Consider the following 26,841-nt stretch of genomic DNA (forward strand, 5'->3'; position numbering starts at 1 on the left):
GGGGAGAAGCGAGCTGCCATGTCCAGTCCTGGCAAGCTGCGAGGCATCGAGTCAACCACAATCCAGCACGACCATGCCGCCACCATCCCAATAGCCCTGTCTGCTGTCTGCCAACCTTCTCTCTCCTCCAGAGACCCTCGTGCAGGGAGGCATCCCAGCCTCAGCCTCGGCCTCAATCTCGGCCTCGGCCGCCTCCTTCTACCTGCGACGATGGACGGATATATAGAGGTAGTCAAGGGCTCAAAGCTGCCCCCGATCCTCAGCCCCTTTGATAGAGGGTAAAGACCCTCTCACGAGTTACGCTCGCTGTGACAGGGTCAAAAAATGCAACAACAAACCTCGAGCCAAGGCAGTATTTTCTTGCTCTTCCGCTTCCTCTTGCTACTCCAGCTCACAGCCGCTCTCTCTTCGAACCAACCCGAATGTACTGGCCATGTCCAACCTGGATATGAGATCGACGGGTGGACGCCGAAGCCCACGCGTGCTTCTCACTCTCCCCTCTTGGTGCAAAAAAGACAGTCAGCCGACCCCCAAGTATGCGGAGTCTTACAGGGAAACTCGGGTAAGAAATGACTCCCTTGTCTCTCTGTCTCTCTCTGCGTGTGTGTCTGTATCATGAGCCCGGCGTGCTGACCGAACCCAGAGTATTCGGACTACACATACCGCTGCCAGACCAGCGAGACGTGCCTTCTAGCGAACAACTGGTGGGGCTGCTGCTGGTTTAGTCCTGTGCCAGGCTGTTGGACTAAGATATGTCCCACAGTCTCATCGTGCGTGGGATATGCGCAGCGCAGTCAGTGTGACGATGCCTGCGCTGCCGACACAGAGATATTGAAGTGGTATGTGAGCCATTCATCCCCAGCCTTGCCACCTTCCAAGTTCTGCATGATATCCGTCACATCGCAATCCTTAGCCCTGGCCCGTCTTGCATGAAGCAGCCGGCCTACTATACTGGGCCGAAAGAGTACTGCCATCAGCTCGTTCTCGCTGAAACCAATTTCTACCTAGCACCGACACAAACAGTCCCTTCTGCGCCATCGCCACCGCAAACAGCAACATTGCCACCGATCCATTATACGGTCCTGGGGGTCCTACGACGCCGAACGACGGCCAGGTGTTCTTCGCCTGCGAACCAACGCAGTATCAGCTTGGCTTTACCATCAACGCAATACAGAGCCAACCAGTAGCATGCGCTCCTCCGTGGATCACCAATCCGAAGTCGTTGAGCTCGTGGTCGGCTGCCAATCCAAGCTACCCGCACAATTTTGAAGATCCGTTGGGCGCCGTCGTGGCTCGGGACGGCGCCATCATCACAGACTCGTCGATTACCGCTGTTGGGTATGAAGGCGTTGAAGGGCCCGCCGCCAGTACTCTGTCATTCCCCACGACTACCATTCCAGCTTCTTCAAGTTCTACTTCCACTTCAGACGGGGCCGAGGTTGGGGTTGTGCCGCTGCATGGAGTCATCACCCACATGTGCGGACTGATTGTGATCTTGGCTCTTGTTTTTTAGTCTGTCTGGGAGTCCATCCTCTAAATCAGATACTCGACTTTTGTTTCAAGATAGCATTATATCACCAGCTACGTACCATTCATCCTCCCACTTCTGCACTGTATCTCGTGGATTCTCTCAGTCAGTTACAGGGACACTTCCGACAACAGGGTATTTGGCTTTCCGACCGTCATCGTATCTGCGTCTCAGTCGTTCAACACAGCACTCACGAGGTCCCCTGTCATGTGGCGTGGTGCTGTGTGGCGTGGTATGGTGCTCTGCCATTCCATTTTGCGCAGTCGGAACCCCCTTTCCTTTGAAGATAGAGTCCGTTGGCGGAATGCCACCTCTTCCACAGATGTCCAGTAGTAAACTGGGTCACCTGCTTTGAGACTGCCCGTCTGCGAGCGCCACGATGACGTTGGCGGCGTCCTGATCACTGCCGCTGCTAGGGCGTTGAGCATGAGAGGCAGATGGAGATGCGGGATTCTCGACATCTGTCTGCTTTTCGACCTGTGGTTCGGTTTGCCCGACTGGCGACTTCTCCTGAGGGCGGGCGTCTTCATTTACGAGCCGAGGTTGCTCAGAGACTGAGCTGCGAGCGCCGCTCGCTAGATCTGCTCGATCTGACAAACTACTGCTAACATGATCAGGGTCAGAGGTGGTTAGATCAATCTCACTGTGTTGGCGTAAAACGACCATCTTGACATCGCCTAGCAAGTGTCTGACTGCTTTGTCACCTGAATTGGGGGTGATGAATTGGGACATTGAGGCCGTGCTGCTGCCGTCCACTGTGGACTTTTCCCGGAGCTTGCTCGTGAAATCCACCAGTGGGTACGAAGAGATTTCGAGCGCATGGCGTTGGGAGAAAGCCCGCCAGACAAGAACGGCCCAGCAGAAGACGAGGGCAGCAGCCTCGAGAACAAGGTACGTGACAAACGTGGCGCGGAGCAACACGAGTCTTGTAAAAGGCTGGCAGACCGAAGCGGTGGTCTGAAATGATGCCGGGAGGTTGGGCTGTCCGCCGCTCAGTTCGGGCTTGACTGCCGGATTCTCGTTGTTGTTGGTGCAGAACTCCCAGAGGATGAACGACAGCATGCTCTGCAACGTGGTGTAGGCGTTGGCCTCCCAAATGGCGCTGTAGGTGTCGGACTGGGCGAACCAGAACCAGAAATTCAGCGACGACACCGCGGGGAGACCTGACGCCGTGTAGTTCAAAAGCCAACCGGCGGCAAGATGCAGCGCGCTGATGTTGACAGCAAACTCGGGCTCGGGGTCGCCGAGGTCGTAGACTGACAGGATGCTGTTGTTGGAGGCCGCGCACACGCTGCTCGCGCGTCGGCTGTAGACCGTCATGGTCGCCGACACGTTCGGGACGTGGCCGTGGCCTGAGATCCGACATACTCCTCCCTGCGTGCCGGCAGAACATGCAAAGACTCCTGTGCTCCAAGGTCAGCCATTGCTGAATCCATGCACAAGGCTGAGTCCTGACGATGACCAGTCAGTCCCCGAACACCCTACCTGCCAGTACGGAGCCTGGCGAGACCTGGCTCTCAGCAAGGCAGAACTGCACCCCAACTATGGAACTGTCGCTGCCGTACACGACACAGTCTTGGGCCAGAAACCCGTCCAGCGGATCAAGACCTCGGGCAAAGTCGACTTGCGTGCCCGGCGCATGATCGATGATGATGGCCGCGTCTGTCGACAGCGGCGAAGTGGGCGTCGGTTGCGGATACATCAGATATGTGCCGCCTGGAAAGAGATAAGAGTCGCACTGCGCGACCCTCCTCGGGCAGGATATGGGATGAGAAGGGATGGAAAACACCGAATTCTTGACAAAGTTGTAGGTGGATGCAAGCCCCCAATACGGAACCACATGTCCATTTTCCTCGAGAAATGGTTCGACAAAGGACCCGTGAAACTGTCCCGTGCCGGCTGTCACATCGAATCTCTCCGTACATCTGTAGGCCGTAACGGTCGAGGTCTCAACTAGACGAGTCGTCAGGGCGGGCTCGTTGGAAGGGAAATCACTGGCAGTGGCAGGCAGCATTGAAGTTGCACTCACTGAACAAGACAAGCCCGGCCACGAAAAGCACAGCGGCGGAAAAGATTCTGGCAATCATATCAGGAGCCTGATTTCCAAATTCCAGGATCTCGGGGTGCTTTGGGTGGTAATAGTAATTGTATCAAGAGCATTCATTCATCTTCAGATTCAGATTCATCATTCATACCTTGACGCTGCCCACGCCCGGTCTGCAAATAGCCCATTCCTTCCAAACACCAGTTTAATCGTGCCTAGGATGCCAGTGCTGGGCGAGAGACCGAGAAGGCTGAGGAGCCGTAGCCCCTGATCGCGGCTTGCTAGAGTCCATTGAATCCCCTCAAAGGACTGCAGAACCGCAGCCCCCGTGAGCACGGAAGTCAGCCCCTGAAGGACCCTTAACACCGTGATTGTCGCGCTGAAAGATAATTTGAACCCGGACTGGAGGATGTGGGTTGCCTGGTCTCCAGGCCGGTCTGAAAAGGTCGATGCAGCAAACCAGGCGGTGATGGCAAACAGCACCGTCGACGCGGTCGCTAATGCCACTTGGGAGTTGGACACTATCTTGCTGTGGGAGTTCTTTCTGTTATTCGTTGATCTTTTGTCCTGGTCAGGCTGGGCAGACTCGTCTGATGGGAGAGGGTCCATCAAATTCACCTCCACGGGGTCCCACTGCCCAGGTGAACACAAGAATAAGGCTGGAAGGTTGTAGTGGTCAGATGCTACTGTCTGTCGACTCAGAATCTACTATCCGTTAAAAGGAAATCAAAAGAGCCTATCTAGTTAGAGGCAGTCACACCAAGGTCATGAGGGGAGAAAGCTCATCTTGCATGGCTTCCTGCGCCTCGAAAGGCTGGAGGAAGCTACCCAGGCTTAGGCTACCAATTCCTAGGACTGTCGAAACATGCGATTGGTGTTGAGAGGACCAGTAAGGATGCGTATTACTAGTAGGGGGACGAAGACGGTGTTGGTGCAGGTCGGCAAGACAGACAAGGCAGACTGTCTCAGACTCAGCCTCAGCCGCAGCCGCAGCCGCACGCCAACAACCATGACAAGCACTTCTGTAGTTTGCATCTGCTATGACCATTGACCATGAGATTTTGCAGATGGTGGGTGGTGGATGTCGAAGAACCGAGCATCACCCTCGTGCTGAAGTGTAACTGTGGTGAGGCTTTAGCTGCGACCTGTGGACGAATTCTGCAAACTTAAGACTTGTCCAAACGTATCCTGCAATTGTAACTGAAATTAAGACAGAGGATGTACCTACAGAGAGGGAGGAACTGGCTGAGTAGATAGAGCCCTCGAGTCACGGCAAGGCCACCATTTCATCGACATACAGAATCTGGAGTACATTGAATTATATCCCCTAGATGACGAATTTCTCTCCCACCAACTTCTCACTCACCTCCCACAGCTTCTCAATACTGGCTTCGTCCCGGGCATGCTCGGCGACCTCGGAGACCTGACAGACTCTCAGGTAACTACCGTTCGCGTTGACGATAGACGGATCAAACGCCGCGACGAGGGTGGTGGCACAGCCCCTGGTCCAAGGTCTTGGGCTCGTCCATGCTTCCAAACTCTTTCCCAGTGTTCCTCTTTGTAATCTCGTTGATCGAACGGAACACACTGATATCGACGCCGTCCGCGAGATGCGTATGGAGAATATGAGACCCGGGTGCAGGGCAAACGACGTGACGCCGCGGTTGGCAAGGCCCTTGGTGAAGAGGATGTTGGCCGTCTTGGACTTGCCGTAGCCCGAAAACGGGTCATACGTCTTGCCGTCGTCGAAGTTGATGTTGTCAGGTCGGAAGGGACAGATCAGATGACCACTCGACGAGACGTTGACGACGCGTACGGCGCCGGACCCATCTGTCTCAGCAGCAGCCTTCTTGAGGAATGGCATCAGTCTCTGCGTCAGCACAAAGTGTCCGAGATGGTTGGTCGCAAACTGGGACTCGATCCCATTCTTGGTCTTGGCATATGGAACGGCCATGATGCCCGCATGGTTGATCAGAACATCGATCTTCTCCTGGCCTGTCGGCGGCGGCAGTGCGGACCGAGTCGATGTCGTCCAGGGAGATTGGAATGAAGCTGGCTTTTGTCGACGGACTGATGGCTGCGATTTGCTCTATCACTGGTTGGACTTTGGCAGGGTCGCGCGCGAGGAGGATCAGCCTGGCTGGTTTCGCCGCGGCAATGTCAAGGGCGGTCTGAGCCCCAAGACCGTCGGCACTCGCTCCAGTGATGACCACTTGAGGGAAAAGCTGTTAGCAATTTGTCATGTCTGGTATCAAGAGAAAGGATAGAGAGAGTCACCCGTGTTTCCAGCGATGCAGTCTTTGAAAGCCTGGACGACCTCGGCGCCTGTGGTCTGTCGTGAAAAGGTGGACTTGGCGACGGGCTTCCAAAAATGTTTGGGGACGTAGACTGCTGATGTCCTGTGCAGGCAATTCTGACTGAGGACGTTTGAGAGGAAGAGAGGCTGACGCTTATATACCACCGCCATGATCCCGAGAGCACAGTTTGGTGCTTGTCCTGTTTTCCGGATTGGTAACAACAGTCCCCGTCTTTCAGGGCACAAGCTGACGACACGCCAATCATAGGACAGCCATCGGTCCCTAACTGGGCCAGTATTGCGGCTTTTGCCAACCAGGTTCGAAGCATTGTTGGCGAGGCTCGTGGAAAGGACCCTTGTGATTGGGCGGGAGCTGATCAATACCAGCAATTGCCAGTGGGGCACCTTCCCCGATTCGGCCAAAACAGCGAGCTGTCTATCAAACATGAAGCCTTGCAAGAGTGATTGGTCGCCAATCCGTCCAAGGCGATACCTCATCGAGTTAAACAGGCGAGGCTCTTTATCCGGTGATCTGGTGTTCTCTCTGGCCGGATGCACAGGGGGTTGGGACGGGTAGCATTCGATCTGAGATCCGACTTTACTTCGTTCATTGCTCAGCAATCACCGTCAGTGCAGTTTTTGCAAAGAATCCGCCACCGTCTTGAGCACAAGCTTCAGCCATTGTTTCTGAGATCCTTCGACGGCGTCAATGCGGAAAAGCATCGCTAATGCCCAAGCCAACAGGGCTGCCATCTTGGGCACAATCTTGGAGTCAGACAGGATGAGACGCCGTCCCGTCGTGAGCTCCTCGAACCCTTTCCTGGTCGAGATGGAGAACTGGGAAAAGAATGGAATGCTTTCGCCAAGATCTCTCACTGACGAGTCCAGTGTCTGGCGGCACACGGCGAGCTGCTCACTGACGCTTGCAGAGTGAGACAAGGCCCCTTGCAACAGCAAGCGAGAAACGCATTGGATGCGAATGCTGTTGACCCTGGCACGAACAGCTCTATGCATATTCCAAATCGTGGCATGGCCGTGGCTCTGGTACCGGTGGACCGAATCTCCGTATAGAGGAAATAACTGGGTTGATTCCAAGCTTGTGCTGACGGGCAGACGGACGAACTTCCAATCCGCGCGGTCCACGACAGGCCACGCAGCAAGTGCATTCTCGAGGACTTCTGCCTCGGTGGCCAAATCGGTCAACTTTGTGTGGCCAGATGTGTTCTCGGAGTTCCCATCCAAAGGCAGATTGACCGACTTTTCGCGGAGGCATGCTGCCCCTACCAGAAGTGAATCAAGTTCGAGCATTGATATATCTTCCTCGTAGACTGTGCCATCCTTGAGGAAGGCTGGGATACCTGCGCCGTGCAAGATGCAGGTTTTGATCTGCCACTGGGTTCAACAAACCATCTCATTAATGCGGTTCGGTCCCTAACTCACGATTGATCGCCGAACAGCCCTTTCGATTGGCAGATTTCGGCTGCCCTTTGTTTGCTGTTGTACCCTGAGCAATGCGATCGCTGTGTCATGATGAGATTGCTGAGAGCTCCCGAAGACTGTATTCTACGTCATAGTAAGAAAACACGAAAGGCCTCTCGGGTGCCAACATGTCTTGCCAACACACCTCATAATCATCTAGGATCATCGTTGCCATAAGGAGAGCATCAATGCCGGAATCAGCAAGTTCTTGCATCTCTTGTTGGATCTTTGTCATGCTCTGTGCATAGTAGGCTGCAGCTTGGTCGACTGCTTTCTGTAAGTTCTTCCTCCGCCCAAAGGCGGCATGGGACAGGCCATGGAGTGCCAGGTGTAGACTTGAACCTGGCGCACTGAGTGCCCACCGTGGGAGAATGAACGCTTTGTAGTCATGCCCAATTCAGGGAACTCGTCATCTCGGAACAGAAGTTCCGCACGTAGAAGCCAAGGGCTAGGACGTCAATCGGTACAGATATATTTGACTCGATGGTTGGGTTTGAAGCGGTTGTTGCAGTTGTTGCAGCCGTGGTCGTGGTCGTCCCCTCCAACTTCTTCGGTCTTCTGCGCCGGCCTTCAGCAAAAGCATTCTCATTCTTGAAATGCAGACCCTGGTAGTTGTTCGGATCCCATATGCAGTCTCGGGCTGCTTTCGCGCATCGACCACAGACCGGTTGGATTATATCACACTATCAGTAGCAGTTGGCTTCTTGGAGTCTGTAGAAAATCGCGTGGAGAAATTACTGACTTTGACCCGCCGTTTCCTGCATGTCGGACAGCCATGGCGAGGTAGGACCATCCCTGTCAGTCTCGATACTATCGATGCATAGCAGTGTGCTTCTAGGATGTGTTCATCGTCGATGGACGATTCAGCCTCGATCCATTCGACGGGTGAATTCTGACTTGACCTCTCTCCCCCAATAATGGCAAGCCGTTGTTGGCTCTGCTCTAGCTTCATGTTATCCATAGGAACTCAGGTCTATCTACGTTGAATCAAACCATCATTCTATGGAATACTGTTGGACACTTACTGTCCTTCTACCTTTGGCTTGAGCAATTCATCCCCAAGCTTCCCATGCTCTTGCTCTTGTCTCAGGACTGGCCGAGGGATCTCAAATCCTTCCAGAACTCTGGCGTAGGTAATACCTCCCAGTCTACTAATCGGCCTAAGGACCTCCGGGGCAATCAAACTCCGGTCCTCATTGATGGCATCTTCTCTGACCCAGAAATGGACTCCTTCTATGACCGCCAACACACCCGTTTTCTTACCAGGGGTGGCTCTTGACTCAAACTCTTGAGTGTTCATCAGTTTGCCCTCGATGCTAAAGACAGCTTCCTTGACGCGAGAGGGGGCCACCACTTTGCTTTCGGCTGGAGTCAGGCCCGAGATAGCCCATTCGGACTGACCATACGGGAGATTGATGGCACAGGCATTGGCTGCCTCGATGTAATGATCGGAAATGATATTGATGACACATTCGCCGCTTTCGATCAGGTTCTTCAATGTGTCCTTGGCATTGTCGAAGCCGCCACTGAAGCCTACACCAAAGACGGGAGGATCATGGTTGAAGAGCTGGGTGTAGCTGAATGGTGCCAGGTTGGTGGACGAGCCGTCCTTAGACCGGGTCGACAGAATTCCAATGGGCCGTGGCACAATGCCAGAGATGAGCAGTTTGTAGTTCGCCACCGGTGGCCGGCCCTCGGCGTAGGGGTCAATCGAGACGTGCGACTTTGACGCCGCTGTCTTGTCGTTGGCTCCGGAGCCGTAGGTCCAATTTGGATCTCGAGTTTTCGTATAGTGCCACTGTGTCGACTCGTCCCAGTCGGGCCGCGATGCTTGTACTTTGCTGAAATCTCCGTGAGGGTTTCTCTTCAGGGCCGATTCGGCATCGTGCTTCTCCTGGGCCTCTTGAGGCTTCGACTCCTGCGGAGACATGTGTGATTTCTTCGGGTTGTGAAAAGGTCGTTTAATCGAAGTTTGAGAGCGCCCAAAAACACTATGCAGCTTCTATGAAGCTCCAAATTAGCCGACCTCCACCGATAAGATGTCTGGGCTTACTTGGTAGAAAACGACAGGGTCAGCTAAGCGACGGTGTTGATGCAAACCCTTTCGCGCGGCGATCATGCAGAACCAGCGTTCCCAAGCCTGGAAGAGAACTGTCACTTCGTCTTGAGACTTGTCTTCAGCTCAGCCCGTAAGTCTATCTTGTCGTGGTCTTCAACAAATTTTTCTGGACGAGAAATGATGCTCAAGCAGCACACACCCTGCGGATGGCGCACGTCACGACTCGATATATGAAGCTGTGACGCCCGCTACGCCGGACGGCGGAAAGAATCCGGCCCACAGTCGCGCGTAGTACTACTAGTACCTCATTCTTGCCGAACTTGAGCGCCTCTCTTTCCGGTCACGATGGAGATGAGCGCCTTGCGGGGTCGCGACCGATATCAGTGTAGATTGCTGCCCCGACTGATATGGGGAAGACTTCATGACTGAATGAAACGGGCATATCTTGATATTCTACTTCGAAATTCCATCAGGATCTTGAACCCATCTTCCCTCACTTTTGTCAAGATGCCAGAGTATGAGACCTTCGATCTTGGTGACTTCACGTTGCAGAGCGGTGCCGTTCTGCCAGGAGCATGGATAGCCTACAAGACGTATGGAGAACCTGGATCTCCAGCGGTCATGTATCCCACTTGGTATTCGGGGTTGATTTCTGATAATGAATGGCTCATGGGCGAAGACAAGGCGTTGAATCCCAAGAAGTACTTTATCATCATCGCGGCACTGTTTGGAAACGGCCAGTCGATCTCTCCTTCGAATTCAAAGATATCGCCCTTCCCGGACGTCACCTTCTACGACAACGTCAAAGCCCAACATCAGCTGTTGACCCAGAAATTGGGCGTCCACCACCTTCGCTGCGTGACTGGCTGGTCAATGGGCGCCGGTCAAACTTTCCAATGGGCCACGCAATATCCCGACTTCATGGACATCTGCGTGCCTTTCTGTGGCTCTGCAAAGACATCGATCCACAACCAGGTCATGCTCGAAGGCGTCAAGTCGGCCCTGTTAGCAGCCAAGGGAGCTTCGTCGGCAGGTAGCCCGTTCGGCAGGATTGAAACAAAGGGGTCCGAAGTCCGTACCTGGAGCGAGGAGGAAAAGAAGGTGGCTCTGAAGGCTTTTGGCCGTGTCTACGCTGGATGGGGTTTCAGCCAGGCATTCTATCGACACAAGGTGTATGAGAAGGCCTATGGCTCCAAAGATCTTGAAGATTTCATGGTCAATTTCTGGGAGGCCTGGGGCCTCAGCAAAGATCCCGAGAATCTACTTGTCATGTTGCATACGTGGCAAGCAGGCGACGTGAGCCTACAAGAGCCATACAATGGCAACTTTGAGAAGGCCATGGCCAGTATCAAAGCAAAGACTTTGGTGCTTCCCAGCAAAACCGACTTATATTTCCCGTGAGTGTGACCTTGCAAGTGCCCATTAGCCTTTGACTTACTGACCTTCACCAGACCAGAAGACTCTGAATATGAGGTCCAGAACATGACTCCTGGAGCAGGCACCCTCGATGTCTTTCCGTCCATCTGGGGCCATTGGGCCGGAGGTCCTCCTGGGAATATGGAGGACGCAAAGTGGTTGGATGAGAGATTGGCAAAGCTGCTCGCAGAGGCGCCTAAGCTGGGTTAAAGATGATCTAGACTTGCAGCTCTTCTAAACTGCAGTGGGTGAGTAGATGAGTGAAGAAGCTGCTCAAGTTGTGACATGCATGTTTTTCAAGTACTAGTAGTAGATTGAAATCTCTGTCATTGTCCCTTTGGGTCAATGACAATGCTCCATCAATAGGTAGTGGCAGAATAGCTCCCTCGATTAAGTATGAATAGCCGTCAAAGGACAATACTAATAGGAGTCCGACATACTAGGTAGTATTATAGTACGACAATTGAGTCTGATGAATGGAACACACGGTGATGGATGCAGTGGTGGTTCTTGGCAGCCATCGACCTTGTTTGGTTCCACTGGCTCGCCGCTTTAAGCTTCAATAATGAACCTGCGAGTCTGCGGTTCCGTCCGTCGCTAAACTGCAGTCAGTTGAATCGCTGCTCATCAGTGAGGACCTGCCGACGCCTCTGATTCATGTTTGTAAATTCCTATTCACTGTCAACACCCTATTCATCATCTTGCCTTTGCATATTTCAATCCATCTTTCTTTTGGAGTTTGGGGAGGATGTCTTTACTGCGTCCAGGCTTTCTATTTGCCCTTCTGTCCCATTAAATCCTCAATTCTCTGTCCCTCAAGACACCCCTTCTTGTCTGCCTGGTATCGCCATCGACCGCCACGAGAACAAGACTCGAATCGTGATTTAAAGCGTCGGATCCATACGGTCCGCTCTGACCATGTCGACGCCCGGTGCTTCGGCCCCAAAGCAATGGGGCGTAAGCCCGCCTATTTCCACTGCACTACCGGAGCCTCTTGACAACGAGAAGACCGCGGAGTTGGTCGAAGAACTGAAGAGGGAGAATAACTATGAACCCATGGACGAGACGAAAAAGAGGATGAGCACACTAGCCTTGTTGAACAGGGTCACCCAAGAGTTTGTGCGGGAGGTCAGCCGTCGAAAGCGATTTCCACCGTCGCAAATCGACCAGTTCGGCGGCAAGATCTATCCTTATGGAAGTTATCGCTTGGGGGTTTTCGGACCAGGTAAAGCATCTCCTCGTGGGCCTTATATGTGCATAAAGCTGATTATGTGTAGGTTCGGATATTGATACTCTCGCGGTCGCCCCGAGACATGTCACTCGTGAGGACTTTTTCGACTACTTTCCTGCCATCCTCGAACGGATGGCTGGGCCAGGCGCAGTCACGTCTTTGACGGCCGTCCCCGACTCATTCGTTCCCATCATCAAACTGGTGCTCAACGGCATCGAGATCGATCTCATCTTTGCCTCCATCGCCTCGCTTTCAACTATACCCAAGGATCTCACCTTGAATGACAACAATCTGCTCATGGGTTTGGACCAGCCAACTGTTCGAGCAGTTACAGGACCAGTAAGTATAGTCTCCCCAGGAAACGTCAGGAATGGCGTACTGACGACACCAGCGTGTGACCGACGAGATCCTATCCTTAGTCCCCGAACAAAAGACCTTTCGAACGGCGCTACGGGCCATCAAACTATGGGCTCAAAGAAGAGCCATCTATGCCAATATTGTTGGCTACCCTGGTGGTGTGGCTTGGGCCATGCTCGTGGCTCGGGTGTGTCAACTATATCCCCATGCGGTCGGTGCTACCATTGTCGATAAGTTCTTCTTTGTGATCAGCCATTGGGACTGGCCCACACCCGTGATGCTCAAGGACATCGAACAAGTGAAGAACACCGAGCAGAACAAGGCTTTCAAGGTGTGGAATCCAGCCATCTATTCGGGTGACCGCAAAAACATCATGCCAATCATCACCCCCGCGTTCCCAAGCATGTGCGCCACGTACAACATCTCCAAGTCCGGACAGAAGGTTATCTTGCGGGAACTGAAACGTGGCGGGGAAATAACCAACAAGATCTTTTCCGGCAAGGCTCGGTGGAGCGATCTCTTCAAAAAGCATACCTTCTTCACACGGGACCACAAATACTATCTCAGCGTGACCGCAAGCTCTTTGAGTGCTGATTCGGCTAAGGCTTGGGCCGGTCTGGTCGAGTCCAAAGTGCGCATTTTCGTGATGCAACTGGAAGGTATCAAGGATATTGACCTCGCCCGCCCATTCACCAAGGGATTCAAGCGCGTTCACAAATGCTCGGATGAGACCCAGATTCGTGAGGTGCAGAAAGGTAGCATGAAATACAAGGTGGATGAAACGAAGACAATGGACTCCACAGACCCAGAGCTGGTCACCACAAATGGCGAAGGTGCCACTATCCCCTCGGTCGACAGTGCAAAGCCGGAAAACGAACAAGGCGGCTTCACCGTGTACACCTACACCTTCTATATCGGCATTGACACTGTTGCAAAACGCCTGGATCTGGTTCCAGCTTTTAAGGCCTTCAAGGACATCTGCGAAAATTGGGCAGGTTTCAATCGAGACATACACTATCTGAGTCTCGCCTCTGCGAGGAGTTGGGATCTACCAGAAGATCTTTTCGACCAGAAAGCCGGCGAAGCTAGGCCAAGCAAACCGGTCAAGAAGGTCGTGAAGGCCACCAAACCAGAGACGAAGCCAGCACGACGAAGTATTAGCGAAGTCGAGGTTCGTCACTTACCTCCCGCTCATGCATTTCGCACACTGACTTGGCTATAGGATGCTGAAAACACTGGCGACTCCGTAAAGCGACAAAAGATGATGCAACCTACTCCAACTCCAACACCTGCTGCAGCCACAGCCTGATCACTGACGAGCTGACCAGTAGTATTTCTAACGTGAACCATTTCGAGAGGCTCTGTAAATGGAGGCCCTCGTATGGCCCATCTTGGTTTGCACGTTCACCACCGTCCCTCTATCATGAGGAGTCGAAACCCATGTCGCAATGCAACACCAACACACACAAAAAAAAGGTGAAAATGCAAATTTCAAAAAGAAGTGAACTTGCCGTGTACTGCGACACGGTCCCAAAGTGAGGTCCCGCACCCGTGGAAGAGACTAACCTAGCACAGCACAATCCGCATCAGAGCGACCGTGCGTTTGCAGAACAGGACTGTCTCGACGAGGTAGTGGATGGCCGGTATCGAACTTTTAGTATGAACGGAGAGCCCCTTTCCGAACTCTTGTGCTTCAATCAAGGCGACAGACAAGGAAGATGACAGGAGCGATGCATTCGCTGAGAGGAGGCTGATCGAGAAACAGGACCAGACTATTGCTTCGAGAAACCTGCATGAAGTGGTCAAGGGATTAGCGGTCTCGAATTCATGTACATATAACATGGCATCCGCGTCATTCGAGATTTTTACAAGCTTCAAGCGGACAGACAGAGAGACACAGTACCCAAAACAATCAAACATCTCATTCGGCGATCTACGGATCTGTCCATAAAACCCCAGTCCAGAGCTTTCTACCTTTGTAGCGATGATGTGTTGACACAGTGACACATTGGCAGCATGCGGGCACATATCATATAATGGTCTCACCAGGTTCCTAGGCTGAGAACAAACATGAGGTTAACATACAGGTATCTTGGGATCGAGCATCAGAAAAGATCTGGTATTACTCAGAACTCAGATGACCAGGCTCAGCTTCGAGCTCAACCTCTACGTGAGCTCCTCAGCCTGCCCACTGCCGGCCGAGGTGAATTTATTATAAAACCCGAGGGCTGCAACCCACGGAGCAATGGCGTAGGTTTGGCCAAAGTGCCCTAAGCTTCAAGGTCCATAATCTATACTACTGTATATCCACCGTGTATCCACAGTGTGTTCACAATATACCTAGTTTGTCAACGACATAACACGCCCCCGCGAATGATAGCCGTGAACGCGCTCCACCTCGACCAACGATGTTCTAGAGCTTCTGTGGTGCTGACGTGATCAATTCAATCCGATGAAAGAGAAATAACGAGACCAACCAAATATAAAAAACTTCGCGATGGCTGATCTTGATGATTTCTTGACTTTTGACCGTTGGTAGTCAATAGAGCAGCCGCACGAGGAGCTTATAAAGACTGCCCCGACCATCCCCCACGCCTTGCTACGTCCTTCGGCTTCCTAAGGCTTTACTGCTTCTGTCCTCTCCTTGAATCTGCTGCACCGATCACTACATGCAAACATGCCTCTTAAACTTCATGTTCTGTCGACGAACGATCCTGACGACCTGGCGCTGATCCCGACAATGGCGCAAATCCACGCGGCGGCCTGGCTGACCAACGACCTATACAAGGCCATCTACCACGGCCCTCCGTCCAGCCACGCGGGCATTGTCGAGGCCAACCGGCAACGACACTTGAAAAGCATCACGTCAAATCCAAGCGCACACTTTGCCGTGGTCTTGGACGATGCCATTGCGGGGTCGACTTCAGACCAAGTGATAGCCTGGATCAAGTACGACATCTTTGAGAGTGCTCAGGCCGAGAAGGAACGAAAAGACACCAGTGAACGCAAATGGCCGCCTTACACGAATATGACGCTCGTCGACCACTTCTGGACCATGATCACGGCCTCACGGAAGAGACTCGGTGCCGCCCTCGGCCCACATCTCAACGTCGATCTCGTGGCTACCTCCCCAGACCATCACCGGCGAGGCGCGGGAAGGATGCTGATGGACCACGTCACGCGAGAGGCCGACAGATTGGGTCTTCCGGCCACGCTGGAGGGGAGCCCGGACGGCTTCAAATTGTACTCGGCCGTCGGGTTCGAGGCGATCGACGAGGTTTGGGTTGATTTGTTGAGGTTCGAAAACGGTGTTGACAAGGGGGAAGACTGGAGCAGTAGACGGGATAGGACGGCGCCGGGCTGGTATAAGCAGGTTGTCATGGTGCGGCAAGCTAGAAAGCCGGACTCCAAGTAGTGACGGTAGGAGTCGACTCTCAATTACTGTAGTCTCTCAGTCTTGTGGATGGCCTGGCAGCCGAGTAGAGGTCGGTACAGTACTATAGGAGCCTTTCTCTATAGGGTTACATTCTGCACACAGAATGGCCAAAAAACTGGTCGAATTAATTGACCCGACCTCGTCGCTGCTATCTTAGTGCCTGATAATCATTCTTACTACGTACGCATCTAGACTTCGATTCCTTCGTGGAGAAACGATAGCAGGTGAAATATTAGTATATCATGGTATATAGCGGAGCATCAGGCCAATGGTAAGCGAGGAAGTATGGTACTGCCTCTCGCATCTGGCAATATAGAGAAAACGTATGAGGTCTTGGATTGTCTGAAGTATAGGAGAGATCACGGAGCCTTCTCTCTGGAATAAAGATATTAGACTAAGACTACTAGGAGTTGACTCCTACCGGAGAGCTAGCAATGACTGTCGAGACGCGGATTGCGTTATTGTTACGACATCTTCTACTAGGTCCAATTCTTCAACTTTGGACCACATTGAAGCAGGACTATTACTACTACTACTACTACTACTACTACTACTACTACTACTACTACTACTACTACTACTACTGCGAGAATGTCAGTTGTATACCAAGTATAAGGCTCCTGAAGTTTGAACGAGGAAACAGCAAGCAACTCAGGTCTAGAATCGGAAATGGATTTTGAAGAGAGTCAAGTTCGCCGTTGAGTGATCTATTTGCGGCTGTGGGTGGATTATTCTACGGCCCCCTGTCTGCCGGGCCCCAATCGCCAATCAGCCCCAGTCAGCACCATTTTCATGATATTGTGAACAGCCTGTCATATGGCAGTCCGAGTGCCACAACCTTTGGCCCCATTGGTTGAGTAATCCTTGGAATCTGTTCTGCTGCATGGTGCCTCAGTGCTAGGCCTGAAGAAGAACGACATGAGTACCTCAGGCTGAACTGGACACTGAACGAGGCGTCAGCTGAACAGGAACCATGCACCGAGTTGTCCAAACAACCTATCTTCGCTGAAGATGGACAGTTTCTCAGCGTGTGTGACTTCAAAAGAGGAGAAGATGGCTGATATATACCAGGATGCCGTGGACAATGCCACTTGATCGTCCGCCAAGTTGAGGCCATCCACGAGGACCATTCATACTCTCAGCCTAGAAACGGTGTTGCACAAGGGCATCATCCACGACGTAATCACCAAATATCTCTAGAGGCAAGTGAAAAGGTCGGCTTTTATCCCCATATACTGCTGGTAATGCTGCTGGCAACTGTCATCAAGCGCTATATTCTCCTGACCTCCTGAGATACTCCCTTCTTCCCAACAACCCTCTCTCGACCACATGGCCCCTCCAGATCCCAAGAAGCGCATTGTCGTATGTTGCGACGGAACTTGGCAGGACAGTGACGGTGACTATCAAACCCCAAGCAATGTGACTCGCCTCGCACGCGCAATTCCCCCTGTTGGGGTCGAGAAAACCATGACTGGAGACCATCCTATCTCGCAGATCATATTCTACCAGAATGGCGTTGGCACAGGCTCGAACTCGCTCTACGACAAGTTCGTCGGGGGTACCACAGGGGAAGGTCTGGCCGAGCACATTCGAGAAGCGTACAGTTTCATCTGTCTCAACTACAATCCGGGAGACGAGATCTTCCTTGTGGGATTCTCGAGAGGCGCCTTCACCGCACGATCTATCTCCAGCCTGATCAATGCAGCAGGTCTGCTGACAGCCAAGGGGCTTGAATACTTTGTGCAGGTCTTCGAAGACTGGGAGTTCCAGCAGAAAAAGAACTTCCAAACCAAATGGCCGAATCTGCCATTTGTCGGACATAAGCCGCCGGTCACAGACCCGCACTATCAACGACAACTCATCGAGAAGGGCCTGACGAGACCGAACATCAAGGTCAAATGCGTCGCCGTCTGGGACACGGTTGGTGGTCTGGGTATCCCCTTGATCGGACTGCTTCCACAACCACCCAGCACGGATTTCGCGTTTGTGGATACACGAGTGGAATCAAACATTGAATACGCTTTTCAAGCGCTGGCCTTGGACGAGCATCGCCGCTCATTCTCGCCCACAATCTGGGACTGGCCACGTGTGGAGCCTCACGACCTCAAAGTTCTCAAGCAGACGTGGTTCCCCGGCGTGCACAGCGACATTGGAGGCAGCTACGACGATACGGCGCTGGCGAACCTGACACTGGCGTGGATGGTGTCACAGCTAGACCCAGTGTTAACCATCAACCACGAATACATCATGGAGTTGGTTCGGCCGGACCACGCCGACGCGGTCAAAGGCCACCAGTCGTTCACTCATGAAGGTCGCGCCGTCACCGTCCGCAACACACGTCCTCACCTCCGGCCGTGGGGGTTGGGTAAGATCCACGACAGCTTCACACTGTTCTTCAAACTGGGAGGATCTCGCGTTCGCGCTCCAGGCGAGTATCGTGAGCAAGAACTCGGCTCGCAGCAGGGCACCGTAGTCTGGATCTTCATGAATTTGAGCAGTCAGCTCAAACGAATCTTGGGAATCAATGATTCCCGTTCTTCCCAGCTTCTACCACGACTCAAACGGACGAATGAAACCATCCACTCCAGCGTCCGTATCCGCATGGGCATGGAAGGTCTAGGGTATAATGACAAAGGCAAATATGACTGCCAGGCCTTGCAAGGCTGGGTGTTGTACGGCAGAGAGACTGAACCAGACACGCCGATTGCGCAGACCACGCCTGGCGCCGTGGGCAAGATGACTGGCGTGGTATGGAAGAAAACAGTCGTTCCTGACAAAGTAGTGGATGGTGGGCATGACGACAATAACCTCAACAAGAAGAAGAAAACAGCAAAAACAACCTATGTTAAGGGTCAGAAGATGCATGAATTCGAGCTTGTGGAAGAACCGTTGGGTTTGTTTGAGCACAGGATCCTCCAGTTATGGCCGGAAATCAATGCTGATTTCGACTCTATCGTCCCCGGTCGCCATGAGAATAAGGTCAGTAAGTCTTCCACATATCCTATTGAATGGGATCGGCCGCATTATGGTCAGGCGGGCAGCGGGAGTGCGAGAGGTCTCAGCGACAGTGGTATCGGAAGTCAGGGCAGCACCGCGGTGAGAGACAGCTTGAGATTGGTGACCAAGGATAACACGCATGAGACCACCTAATCTTCTCCCATGCTATTGCTCTCTTTGCTGCAAATGGAGGTCGCTCAGACCATTTGAGCAAGCGGCCATTAGCTTGATGGAGGCCATATGTGCATGCTGGTGGGTTTGATGTTAGTACTGTCGACCTCAATCTGGGCTGCTATACCTGAAGTTTGCTATGGCGCGATCAAAGTAACGAGCATTTTTGAGGGATTCCGTATCATGATATCATAAGTCGTAATTGGGGAAGTATCCATATCGTCCTGGAGTCCTCATCCAAGCCTGTGTTACAACCTGGACTTTACCGGCTGCTGTTTCTCACCCTTGACGGCGCCATCCACCCAGCCCATGACCTCGACCAACTTCTCGTCCTGCAGTCGTGGCACGACGACTTGCACACTCAAAGGCGTCCCCACGTATATTCTGCGATCGGTCTTGCTTTCGTCCCAGAGCTCGCGGTTCCGCTCATCCCACGACCCTAGCACTTTACCGCCCTGGGAGGTTCCCAGTTGCAAATCGCTCTCTTGACAAACCCGCACAGGCACCGTGCCGGCAGGATAGTCCAGCAGGACCCAAGAGCTGGTCATCCCAACAGCATTGTATCCATCGATAGGCGGGACTGGGTGCGGGGCCACGGGACAGACGATGGCATCGAGTATCTGTGTCCGTCGACCCTCTGAGTCCGTCGAGACCCAGATGTCGAGCATCTCGCGTTCCAAGGCGGCGCGCTGGGCCTGTAACTCGGCAACACGAGTCAATGGTTGAGGCTTACCTTTCCGAAAGCGTGTGGCCATCCACGGCACCAGCGGCTCCTGAGTAGCCGAAATCATATCAGCCATGAGCTCGGCGCCGTCGACGCTCATCAGCTTGCTCATGACTGTTTGACATCTTGTCCAGGCCCTGGGACAGTCGAGTTCAATCACAGTAACGTTTGGAGTTGCGCGCAATTGTGCACCGACCTCGTCCAACACGTTGGCGATGGGTGGCAGAATGGCGCAATTGCCGTCGCTGCGCAGGACACCAACCACGAGCTCACCGGTCTTACCGCTGCCGCGGGCACGAGGGTTGCGTGGATGAAGGGACCATCCGACCGGCATGCAGTCTTCGCCCCAGAGACTGGCGCGCGGGACGAGTTCGCGCATCAACACGTCGATATCTTCGACGCTGCGAGCAATGGGTCCCGCCACAGCCTGGACGCTGGTCCGGCCTATGCCCTCCATGCCCGTGAGGGCTTGTCCGCCGTACGGCAGGCGGCCGTTGCTCGGCTTGAATCCATACACGCCATTACACATGGCTGGAACGCGAATGCTGCCTCCAATGTCGGTGCCGATGCCGATCATGCTGCCTTTCATTGCGACGAGCACCCCTTCACCCCCAGAAGACCCGCCTGCCGTGCACAAGCGATTGATGGGGTTCATGGTGCGTCCGAAGACGTTGTTGATGGAATCCAGCGCGGCCAGTGTCTGCGGGACATTCGTCTTTGCTACGATCACGCACCCTAGCGACAGGAGGAGGGTCACCAGCACCGCATTCTTCTTTGCGGGCTTGTAGCATAGATATGCTAGGCCGATCGACGAGTCGACGCCTGCGATGTTGAATGTGTCTTTGACCGAGACGGGCAGGCCGTGGAGCGCGCCGAACGGCTTGCCGTGCTCTTTCAGGTATACGTCCAGCTCTTTGGCACGTTCGATCGCGGAGGCAAATAGCGGTTCGGTCAGGCAATTGGTCAATTGCTGGGCGATGGCGGCACGGTGGCAGAACGCTTTGGCTACCTCTGTGGACGAGAGTTTCTTCGATGCGATTGCTGAGAGGAGGGTCGCGATCGTGTAGGATTCTGTTATGGAGATTTCTGCGTCGGAGAGGAATTGACTAGGCACATCGAGCACGTTTTGAGGGCCGTACTCTAGCCGCGGAGGGTCTCTGGGCAGGACGTGGGATGGGAGCATCCATTCCGACGGGATCTGGGCGGCGCGGTCTGCTTGTTTACGTCGGGCGATGGGTTGCCATGGCGCTTCTGCTTGGGTCTGCGCAGACATGGTTGTTGTGATCGGCTCAGTGCCCTGGCCAGGCTGGGATCACTAGCTGTCTGGTACACTGGTCCCGTTGGTAAAAGAAAGGACGTCCATCTTTTGACCAGCTGTTCTACTCCTCGTTGTTGCAGTCAACGAACATCTCCGCATCTCGAGGCGGGCGAGAAGATGGTCTGCCTCGGTCCAATTGGACCCACCATCTTAGGTAAGCACTTTCGTTCAGCCTTGCCGTATTGACTGGTCCCGTGATCTCGTCATTATCAGGTGTTGTTGAAACGTTCGCCCAACCCTACTAGAAGGCTGGAAAATTGATGAAAGCTCTCCAACGTCTGAACCTCGTCCCATTGTGCTCTGAGTATACCTGACTACGTGTATCGCAGGGTTGTCCGCATATGACCGCCGCCGTGGTCTATTTAGCAAGTCACGTGATCAGGCTGTGATAGAGATACAGTGTCATTGGTGGATTGACAAGCAGCGGCCCCACTCACTTTTATCCCCAAGTTGATGATAGAAGTTTCGGCCTCTTGATACGAATCGGCTTGAACCCAGAACACTGTTCATCTAGAATGTCACACTCCAGCCTACAAACTTATACTTGGAAGCAGCTGTTATCTCCAGCATAAACCGAACGGCCACAGAGAATATCGAGCCGTGCGCGTTCTCAGGCCACATGGTCAGCGTTCCTGACTCATAGAGAGAAGGGCATAGTACGCCATGCTCCAAACATGCACACGATGTCGGACGCGGAGGATCAAAGTACCAATGCCCTTGAACCCGTTTGACTGACTGTCTGGCTGACGACGACACAATAGTGCGATTCATCTCTGCCGGCATGCGCCAATTGTGTCAAGAGCGACCTCGAATGCACCTTCCGAGATGATGCTCTTCAAGAGGATATTCCTCGAAGGTGTGCACTGCCAACTGTGATCTATTCTTTCCCGGAACAAAAACTTACGTTCATGAAGCTATGTCAAAGCACTGAATGACCAGATCCAAGACTTGAGCTCTCAGTTGGCTTTACATCAGCATCCTTCGCCGAGGTGAGTATTCCCACAGCTCTTGGGCCTTGTTCGCCAATATATTAATCCTGAAAGTGTCGCAACACCAATTGGAGGCTCTGCTGCTATTCCGTCATTGGCCCCGTCCAGGCCACCCTCGTATGTGTTGATGCCTGGGACCGGTCAGTACATGTACATGGGTCTTTCATTGCCATCGTTGATCACAATGGCTACTTTTGAAGCTTTTCCACAGTCGGATGCAATGCCCGAGTTGGAGGCAAAACTGGATGATGACTACCATATACAGGACACACTCAAGTTCGATCGCACCGTTTTGACGCCCAGTGTCGTGCGCTATCTACTCGGTCAGTACGATCGTTGCATCAGACCGCAATACGATATACCGATTCCCGAACTTTCGAATCAAGACGCAACGCTGCTGAAGAAATTACCAGATCATCCCAAGTTCAAAATACTCATTGCATGTGCCATTGCTGCTGCGCGGGAAAGCTACAGATCTCCCCAATGGAAAGCCATGTCACAGTTGTGCAGGGACTGGGCCAACGAGTCCATAAACACCATCATCTCCTCATGGGACGGCGAGTCACTGACGGCGATACTGCTGCTTCTCATTTACGAGCTAGCTGACTCGAGTAGGGGAGTCGCCTGGGAGTTGTTAGACCTGGCCATACGAACATGCTTACAGCTCGGATGGCACAGGACAAACGGGACACTCGAGTCCGGTCCAGTTGTCTATGACTCTTCCGACAGCTCTAACAAGGCCCGGCTGATGTCCGTCTTGAAATCAATAGAAGGGTAATTCCACCAAATCTCTGACACCGTGACATCTTCTTACAGGCTTAGGTCACTACGGATGATATTCGATCGACCTAATATGCTGAGGGAAGCAAAGTTCTTGAATCAATCAGACAGTGACCATGTCATGCACATCTTCTCGAGACTGTCACATGAACTATACAACAACGGACAGCTCCCGGATGCTCAAACCTGTCCATTTATTGGGCAGAGTGCCCTGTTGATCGATTTGCTCGACAACATGTCGATTGACGATCCCGTCATCAATGATACTTGGCTGTTGTTTCTACCAGTGTGCGCGAAGCACAAACAGTGCGTCTTTTGCTTTCAAGAAGCGGACGAGCCTGATGGGAGAGGAATGAGGGCTTTGAGGCGTAAAGTTATCAACTCTGCGTCCAAGCTCTTACTGGACATCCATCGAAAAGCGACTGCCAGGTACAACTTCGTTCCACCCATTGTGGCAAGCTCCAGGGCTCTCAGTTCTGGGTGTGCTTTGGCAATAAGTATCAGAAAAAGGTGGACTCCAGCAGAGTACCACATTCAAGACCTTCTGAGGTGCTCTGAAATCCTAACATTTTTCGCGCCTCATTGGCGAGGCGGCCACAGCTATCTAGAGGTGTGGAGGACAGTTACGAATCTCCTTGAAACGAACCAGGCTTAACATCTGCAACATAACATATCATGTTTGTGCCCATCGAATCAGACGCCACCAGCGAGACTGTTGGAGCCCCGATTGAGCTACGTACGATTCCAGCACTTGCAGACTTCTGGCCGGTGGCATTCCGCGAACATCTATTCAATAACAATGGTCCGGATTGGGGGCGAAAGACACGGTTTGCCAAAAGATACTTCCAGCCTCAACTTTTGCAGTTCCATAATCACCGTCTCCAAAGTCTCCATCCTCTCAATGCCTTTAGCTGAAGGCGGCGTCGAACGACAAATGGAGACTGGAGTACCCTGCTCATCCGAGAGCCAAGTACGAATTTTGTCAACGGTCACTTCCTGATCCTTGCTCAGCTCCTTGATCCTGTCCAGCCTGGAAAACGAATTCTTGGAGGGGTGGTCACGGATCCCTGCCGGGACATTGGGTGACCACAGATGATTCGTATGGAACGTCGTGGTACTGCCAGGCTCTGGACGAATTGGAGCCAGACCTTTGGGGGTGCATTCGATCGTTGCGAAATTCCCTCCGCGATCAGCGACCATCAAGTTGACACATGAAGCCAAGCCCTTCTTTTCCAGCATGGCGAAGGCTTCGTCAAACGATCTGCATTCCAAGATACGTCTCATGGCGAGGTGTACTGGCAGCGCACTCTTATTCACCGTTCCAGATCTGATTGCATTCATGCACACCCCGAGGCCAGCATCATTGATCCCGAATTTGGCCAGAATTCCAGCTTCTCCAATCATTCGAATGCGTGGTGTCCCGGTTTTATGAATGTCGAAAAAGGCCGTTGACGTGCGTGCTTCACCAACCCAGTCCCAATTTTGCGCCAAGAACACTTCCTTCGTCGTGGGATTCTGGGAGACGATCGATGTACATCCATCGGAATAGTTGGTCAAGGATATCTCACTGCGCAAATTGAGCGCAAGGATGTCCAAGAAGTCCACTCCGGCTCCAGCAGCAATACCGCGCATTTCTTCGACGAGATCAGGCTCCTTTTCTTCCAGAGATGGGAGATACGTCGCTGCTCGATTTTTCGACTCCGTCCAGTCACACTCGGCAGTCTCCTGGAAAAGACGCTCATAGTTCGAAACACAAGTCCTGATCCGGTTAGGGATTTGGCTCCCATGGGCAAAACCAATATCCCATGCAGAACCGCTCGCGACCACCTCCGGCACACCTCCCCACCCATTCTGGGTGTCTTGGACAGGACTTGATTGTATCATAGTTATGTTGTGGTTTCTGTTCTCGATATCCACGTACTTGCTGGCTGAGGAACTTGGGAACCGAGCGAGACTCGGCTACCTAGGTAGATTCGCAACATCTGCGATTGACAAGATCAGGGTGGTTGCCTTCGCCTGGAAAAAGTGGTCCACTTGCACACTCAAGGGCGCGGGCGGCTTTGAGCGCAATCTTCAATACTACGGATGCCCAACTCCGGATATCTTGGCCCCACGTACCTCCATTCCCAGAGCGGAATCCTCCCTATCCTCCTCCAAAGAGCCCTGTTCCTACAAACTACGCCACACCGAAGCACGATATGTGACTAATCTGATCTGTATATGGCATGTTGCATGACTGAAAGTAGCCTTACTAGCTGAGAATTGTCTCTTGCTTCGGAGATCACGGCGTATGGCGGTCGAAAACAACGGACAAAAACAATGCCCTGGGTGCGAGGATAGCAGCAATACCAGCGTCACGAAATTCTCGCCTCGATACCTGAGAGAATGACCAAGCAGTCTCCCGGTTTTACATGCTACACTATAAACGACCTTGTGCGTGTTACACAACCCACAGCCGGCTTTGACACGGAGCAACTCTGCCCTTTTTACGCCTTCATAAATCGCTCGTTGTACTGGGAGGACGGATCTGCGGTGAAGCAGTGACTTCAGCCTCCAACCAGGTTTATACGGCGATTCAGAGCAAGAAGGCATCAGTCCGAATTTGATGTTACCCCTTTTAATATCAACAACCGACCACCTTCGGCGCGAATGACTTTCCCGTCCATAAAAGCACCGGCTTTGCTCAGCAACCAAAGAGCAGTGCCCACCATATCTTCTTCATTGCCAGGGCGTTTTGCTGGAGTCTCTCCCGCGAGATGCAAATTTGAAGTTGCGTCATTCGTAGTCATCCCAGAAGGCACTATGCCAGGAGAAATGGCATTGACGCGGACTGCATGCCATGTCAACCAGAACTCCCACAAGGAATGATGCACAAGAGGACTTACTATAAAAGTCTGCAAACTCTGCAGCCATGATCCTCACGAGGTGGTCCACCGCCGCCTTGGAGGTCTGGTAACAAGGGACGAACTGATGGTTGTGCACGCTGGCTGGACTGCTAAACAAGATCACGCAGCCTCTGCCATCGCCTTTGGCGGCAGCAGCACCGAGAAGGCCGATCAGATGAGCAGTCAGGTAGTAAGGAGCCAGTACGTTCAGGCGAAAAGTGTGTTCCCAGCCCTTGTAAGGCGCCGACAGGGTCGCAGCTTCAAGTGCCTTTAAGCCGTCGCCAGGGTGGTATGTCACTTCGTTCATATACCGTATGGCAGCACAGTGGATGAGGGTGTCTAACGAATCCCGTTGGTCTTTGATAATACTGGCAACCTTCTGGACACCCTCTTCGGAGGATAGATCACCCTGGATCCTTCAACCATGTCAACAACTGCACAGTTGGTCATACGCAAACCTCGGCCAACTCACGTAATGATATTCGATGCTGAAGACAGTTCTTGAAGTTCACTCTTGACTTGGGACAAAGAACTTTCGTTGATGTCTATCAAGATCAAATGTGCTCCGTTGACTGCGCAGCCTCGTGCCAGCATATGACCGATTCCACTGGCTGACCATCGTTAGTCCTGCATCATTTTGCAGCAATACATCTCCCCAATATGTCATGAGCAAGACAGAAAACTCACCGGCGCCAGTGATGGCGATCCAGCGACCAGAAACATCGAAAAGGGCGCTCGCATGTAGATTGCTCGCCATCGTCACTGGATTGTCTCGCTATTACTTGGGTTGTTTACTCCTTGTGGCCCCAAAAGGTGGTTGGCAACTTTGTGCCTCTTCGCTCGTGGCATGGTTAGGCAATCTTGAAGTCTGGAACATCCAGCTGGTGCAATCCAGGGACCCACGACTGAGAGATGATGGGTCGAGGTACGATCGTTGACTGCGGGACCGATCTATCAAGGGGCTCCACCGCCTTTCCCCGACCAGGCGTCCACAAGCGACGCCTTCCGCCGACCACTCCATGGACAACTCGCCCGCGATGTTATTTTCCTCACTGGTCAATATGGTTTGTTTTGGTTTGATTGCGGCATCCGATTGCGGCGCCTGTGACAGGCATGCTATCATGTCGTTTG

General features: G+C 52.8%; 12 protein-coding genes across 12 annotated transcripts; 5 read left to right on the top strand and 7 right to left on the bottom strand.

Annotated features, from left to right (window-relative positions):
- Window positions 1–1,870: 1,870 nt before the first annotated feature.
- On the bottom strand, window positions 1,871–3,542 carry A1O1_06995 (uncharacterized protein; the record flags this gene model as incomplete). The annotated part of the gene is made up of 2 exons (XM_007727869.1): window positions 1,871–2,931; window positions 3,014–3,542. The coding sequence occupies 2 exons, from the start codon at window positions 3,540–3,542 to the stop codon at window positions 1,871–1,873; spliced, it is 1,590 nt and encodes a 529-aa protein (XP_007726059.1).
- Window positions 3,543–4,899: 1,357 nt separating this feature from the next.
- On the bottom strand, window positions 4,900–5,526 carry A1O1_06996 (uncharacterized protein; the record flags this gene model as incomplete). Its single annotated transcript, XM_007727870.1, has 1 exon — window positions 4,900–5,526. The coding sequence occupies one exon, from the start codon at window positions 5,524–5,526 to the stop codon at window positions 4,900–4,902; it is 627 nt and encodes a 208-aa protein (XP_007726060.1).
- Window positions 5,527–6,495: 969 nt separating this feature from the next.
- On the bottom strand, window positions 6,496–7,582 carry A1O1_06997 (uncharacterized protein; the record flags this gene model as incomplete). Its single annotated transcript, XM_007727871.1, has 3 exons — window positions 6,496–7,254; window positions 7,309–7,431; window positions 7,493–7,582. The coding sequence occupies 3 exons, from the start codon at window positions 7,580–7,582 to the stop codon at window positions 6,496–6,498; spliced, it is 972 nt and encodes a 323-aa protein (XP_007726061.1).
- Window positions 7,583–8,368: 786 nt separating this feature from the next.
- Window positions 8,369–9,277, bottom strand: A1O1_06998 (uncharacterized protein; the record flags this gene model as incomplete). Its single annotated transcript, XM_007727872.1, has 1 exon — window positions 8,369–9,277. The coding sequence occupies one exon, from the start codon at window positions 9,275–9,277 to the stop codon at window positions 8,369–8,371; it is 909 nt and encodes a 302-aa protein (XP_007726062.1).
- Window positions 9,278–9,913: 636 nt separating this feature from the next.
- On the top strand, window positions 9,914–11,032 carry A1O1_06999 (homoserine O-acetyltransferase; the record flags this gene model as incomplete). Its single annotated transcript, XM_007727873.1, has 2 exons — window positions 9,914–10,803; window positions 10,858–11,032. The coding sequence occupies 2 exons, from the start codon at window positions 9,914–9,916 to the stop codon at window positions 11,030–11,032; spliced, it is 1,065 nt and encodes a 354-aa protein (XP_007726063.1).
- Window positions 11,033–11,740: 708 nt separating this feature from the next.
- On the top strand, window positions 11,741–13,719 carry A1O1_07000 (poly(A) polymerase; the record flags this gene model as incomplete). The annotated part of the gene is made up of 4 exons (XM_007727874.1): window positions 11,741–12,047; window positions 12,100–12,392; window positions 12,445–13,581; window positions 13,633–13,719. The coding sequence occupies 4 exons, from the start codon at window positions 11,741–11,743 to the stop codon at window positions 13,717–13,719; spliced, it is 1,824 nt and encodes a 607-aa protein (XP_007726064.1).
- Window positions 13,720–15,087: 1,368 nt separating this feature from the next.
- On the top strand, window positions 15,088–15,825 carry A1O1_07001 (uncharacterized protein; the record flags this gene model as incomplete). The annotated part of the gene is made up of 1 exon (XM_007727875.1): window positions 15,088–15,825. The coding sequence occupies one exon, from the start codon at window positions 15,088–15,090 to the stop codon at window positions 15,823–15,825; it is 738 nt and encodes a 245-aa protein (XP_007726065.1).
- Window positions 15,826–17,175: 1,350 nt separating this feature from the next.
- On the top strand, window positions 17,176–18,996 carry A1O1_07002 (uncharacterized protein; the record flags this gene model as incomplete). Its single annotated transcript, XM_007727876.1, has 1 exon — window positions 17,176–18,996. One exon carries the CDS (start codon window positions 17,176–17,178, stop codon window positions 18,994–18,996), a length of 1,821 nt encoding a protein of 606 aa, XP_007726066.1.
- A 266-nt stretch (window positions 18,997–19,262) lies between these two features.
- On the bottom strand, window positions 19,263–21,011 carry A1O1_07003 (uncharacterized protein; the record flags this gene model as incomplete). Its single annotated transcript, XM_007727877.1, has 1 exon — window positions 19,263–21,011. One exon carries the CDS (start codon window positions 21,009–21,011, stop codon window positions 19,263–19,265), a length of 1,749 nt encoding a protein of 582 aa, XP_007726067.1.
- A 1,218-nt stretch (window positions 21,012–22,229) lies between these two features.
- Window positions 22,230–22,823, top strand: A1O1_07004 (uncharacterized protein; the record flags this gene model as incomplete). The annotated part of the gene is made up of 1 exon (XM_007727878.1): window positions 22,230–22,823. The coding sequence occupies one exon, from the start codon at window positions 22,230–22,232 to the stop codon at window positions 22,821–22,823; it is 594 nt and encodes a 197-aa protein (XP_007726068.1).
- A 788-nt stretch (window positions 22,824–23,611) lies between these two features.
- On the bottom strand, window positions 23,612–24,709 carry A1O1_07005 (uncharacterized protein; the record flags this gene model as incomplete). Its single annotated transcript, XM_007727879.1, has 1 exon — window positions 23,612–24,709. One exon carries the CDS (start codon window positions 24,707–24,709, stop codon window positions 23,612–23,614), a length of 1,098 nt encoding a protein of 365 aa, XP_007726069.1.
- Window positions 24,710–25,416: 707 nt separating this feature from the next.
- On the bottom strand, window positions 25,417–26,467 carry A1O1_07006 (uncharacterized protein; the record flags this gene model as incomplete). The annotated part of the gene is made up of 4 exons (XM_007727880.1): window positions 25,417–25,655; window positions 25,711–26,126; window positions 26,183–26,321; window positions 26,398–26,467. The coding sequence occupies 4 exons, from the start codon at window positions 26,465–26,467 to the stop codon at window positions 25,417–25,419; spliced, it is 864 nt and encodes a 287-aa protein (XP_007726070.1).
- Between the last annotated feature and the right edge of the window lie 374 nt (window positions 26,468–26,841).

This window comes from Capronia coronata (assembly GCF_000585585.1).
Source record: "Capronia coronata CBS 617.96 chromosome Unknown acBCG-supercont1.6, whole genome shotgun sequence".
Lineage (NCBI taxonomy): Eukaryota > Fungi > Ascomycota > Eurotiomycetes > Chaetothyriales > Herpotrichiellaceae > Capronia > Capronia coronata.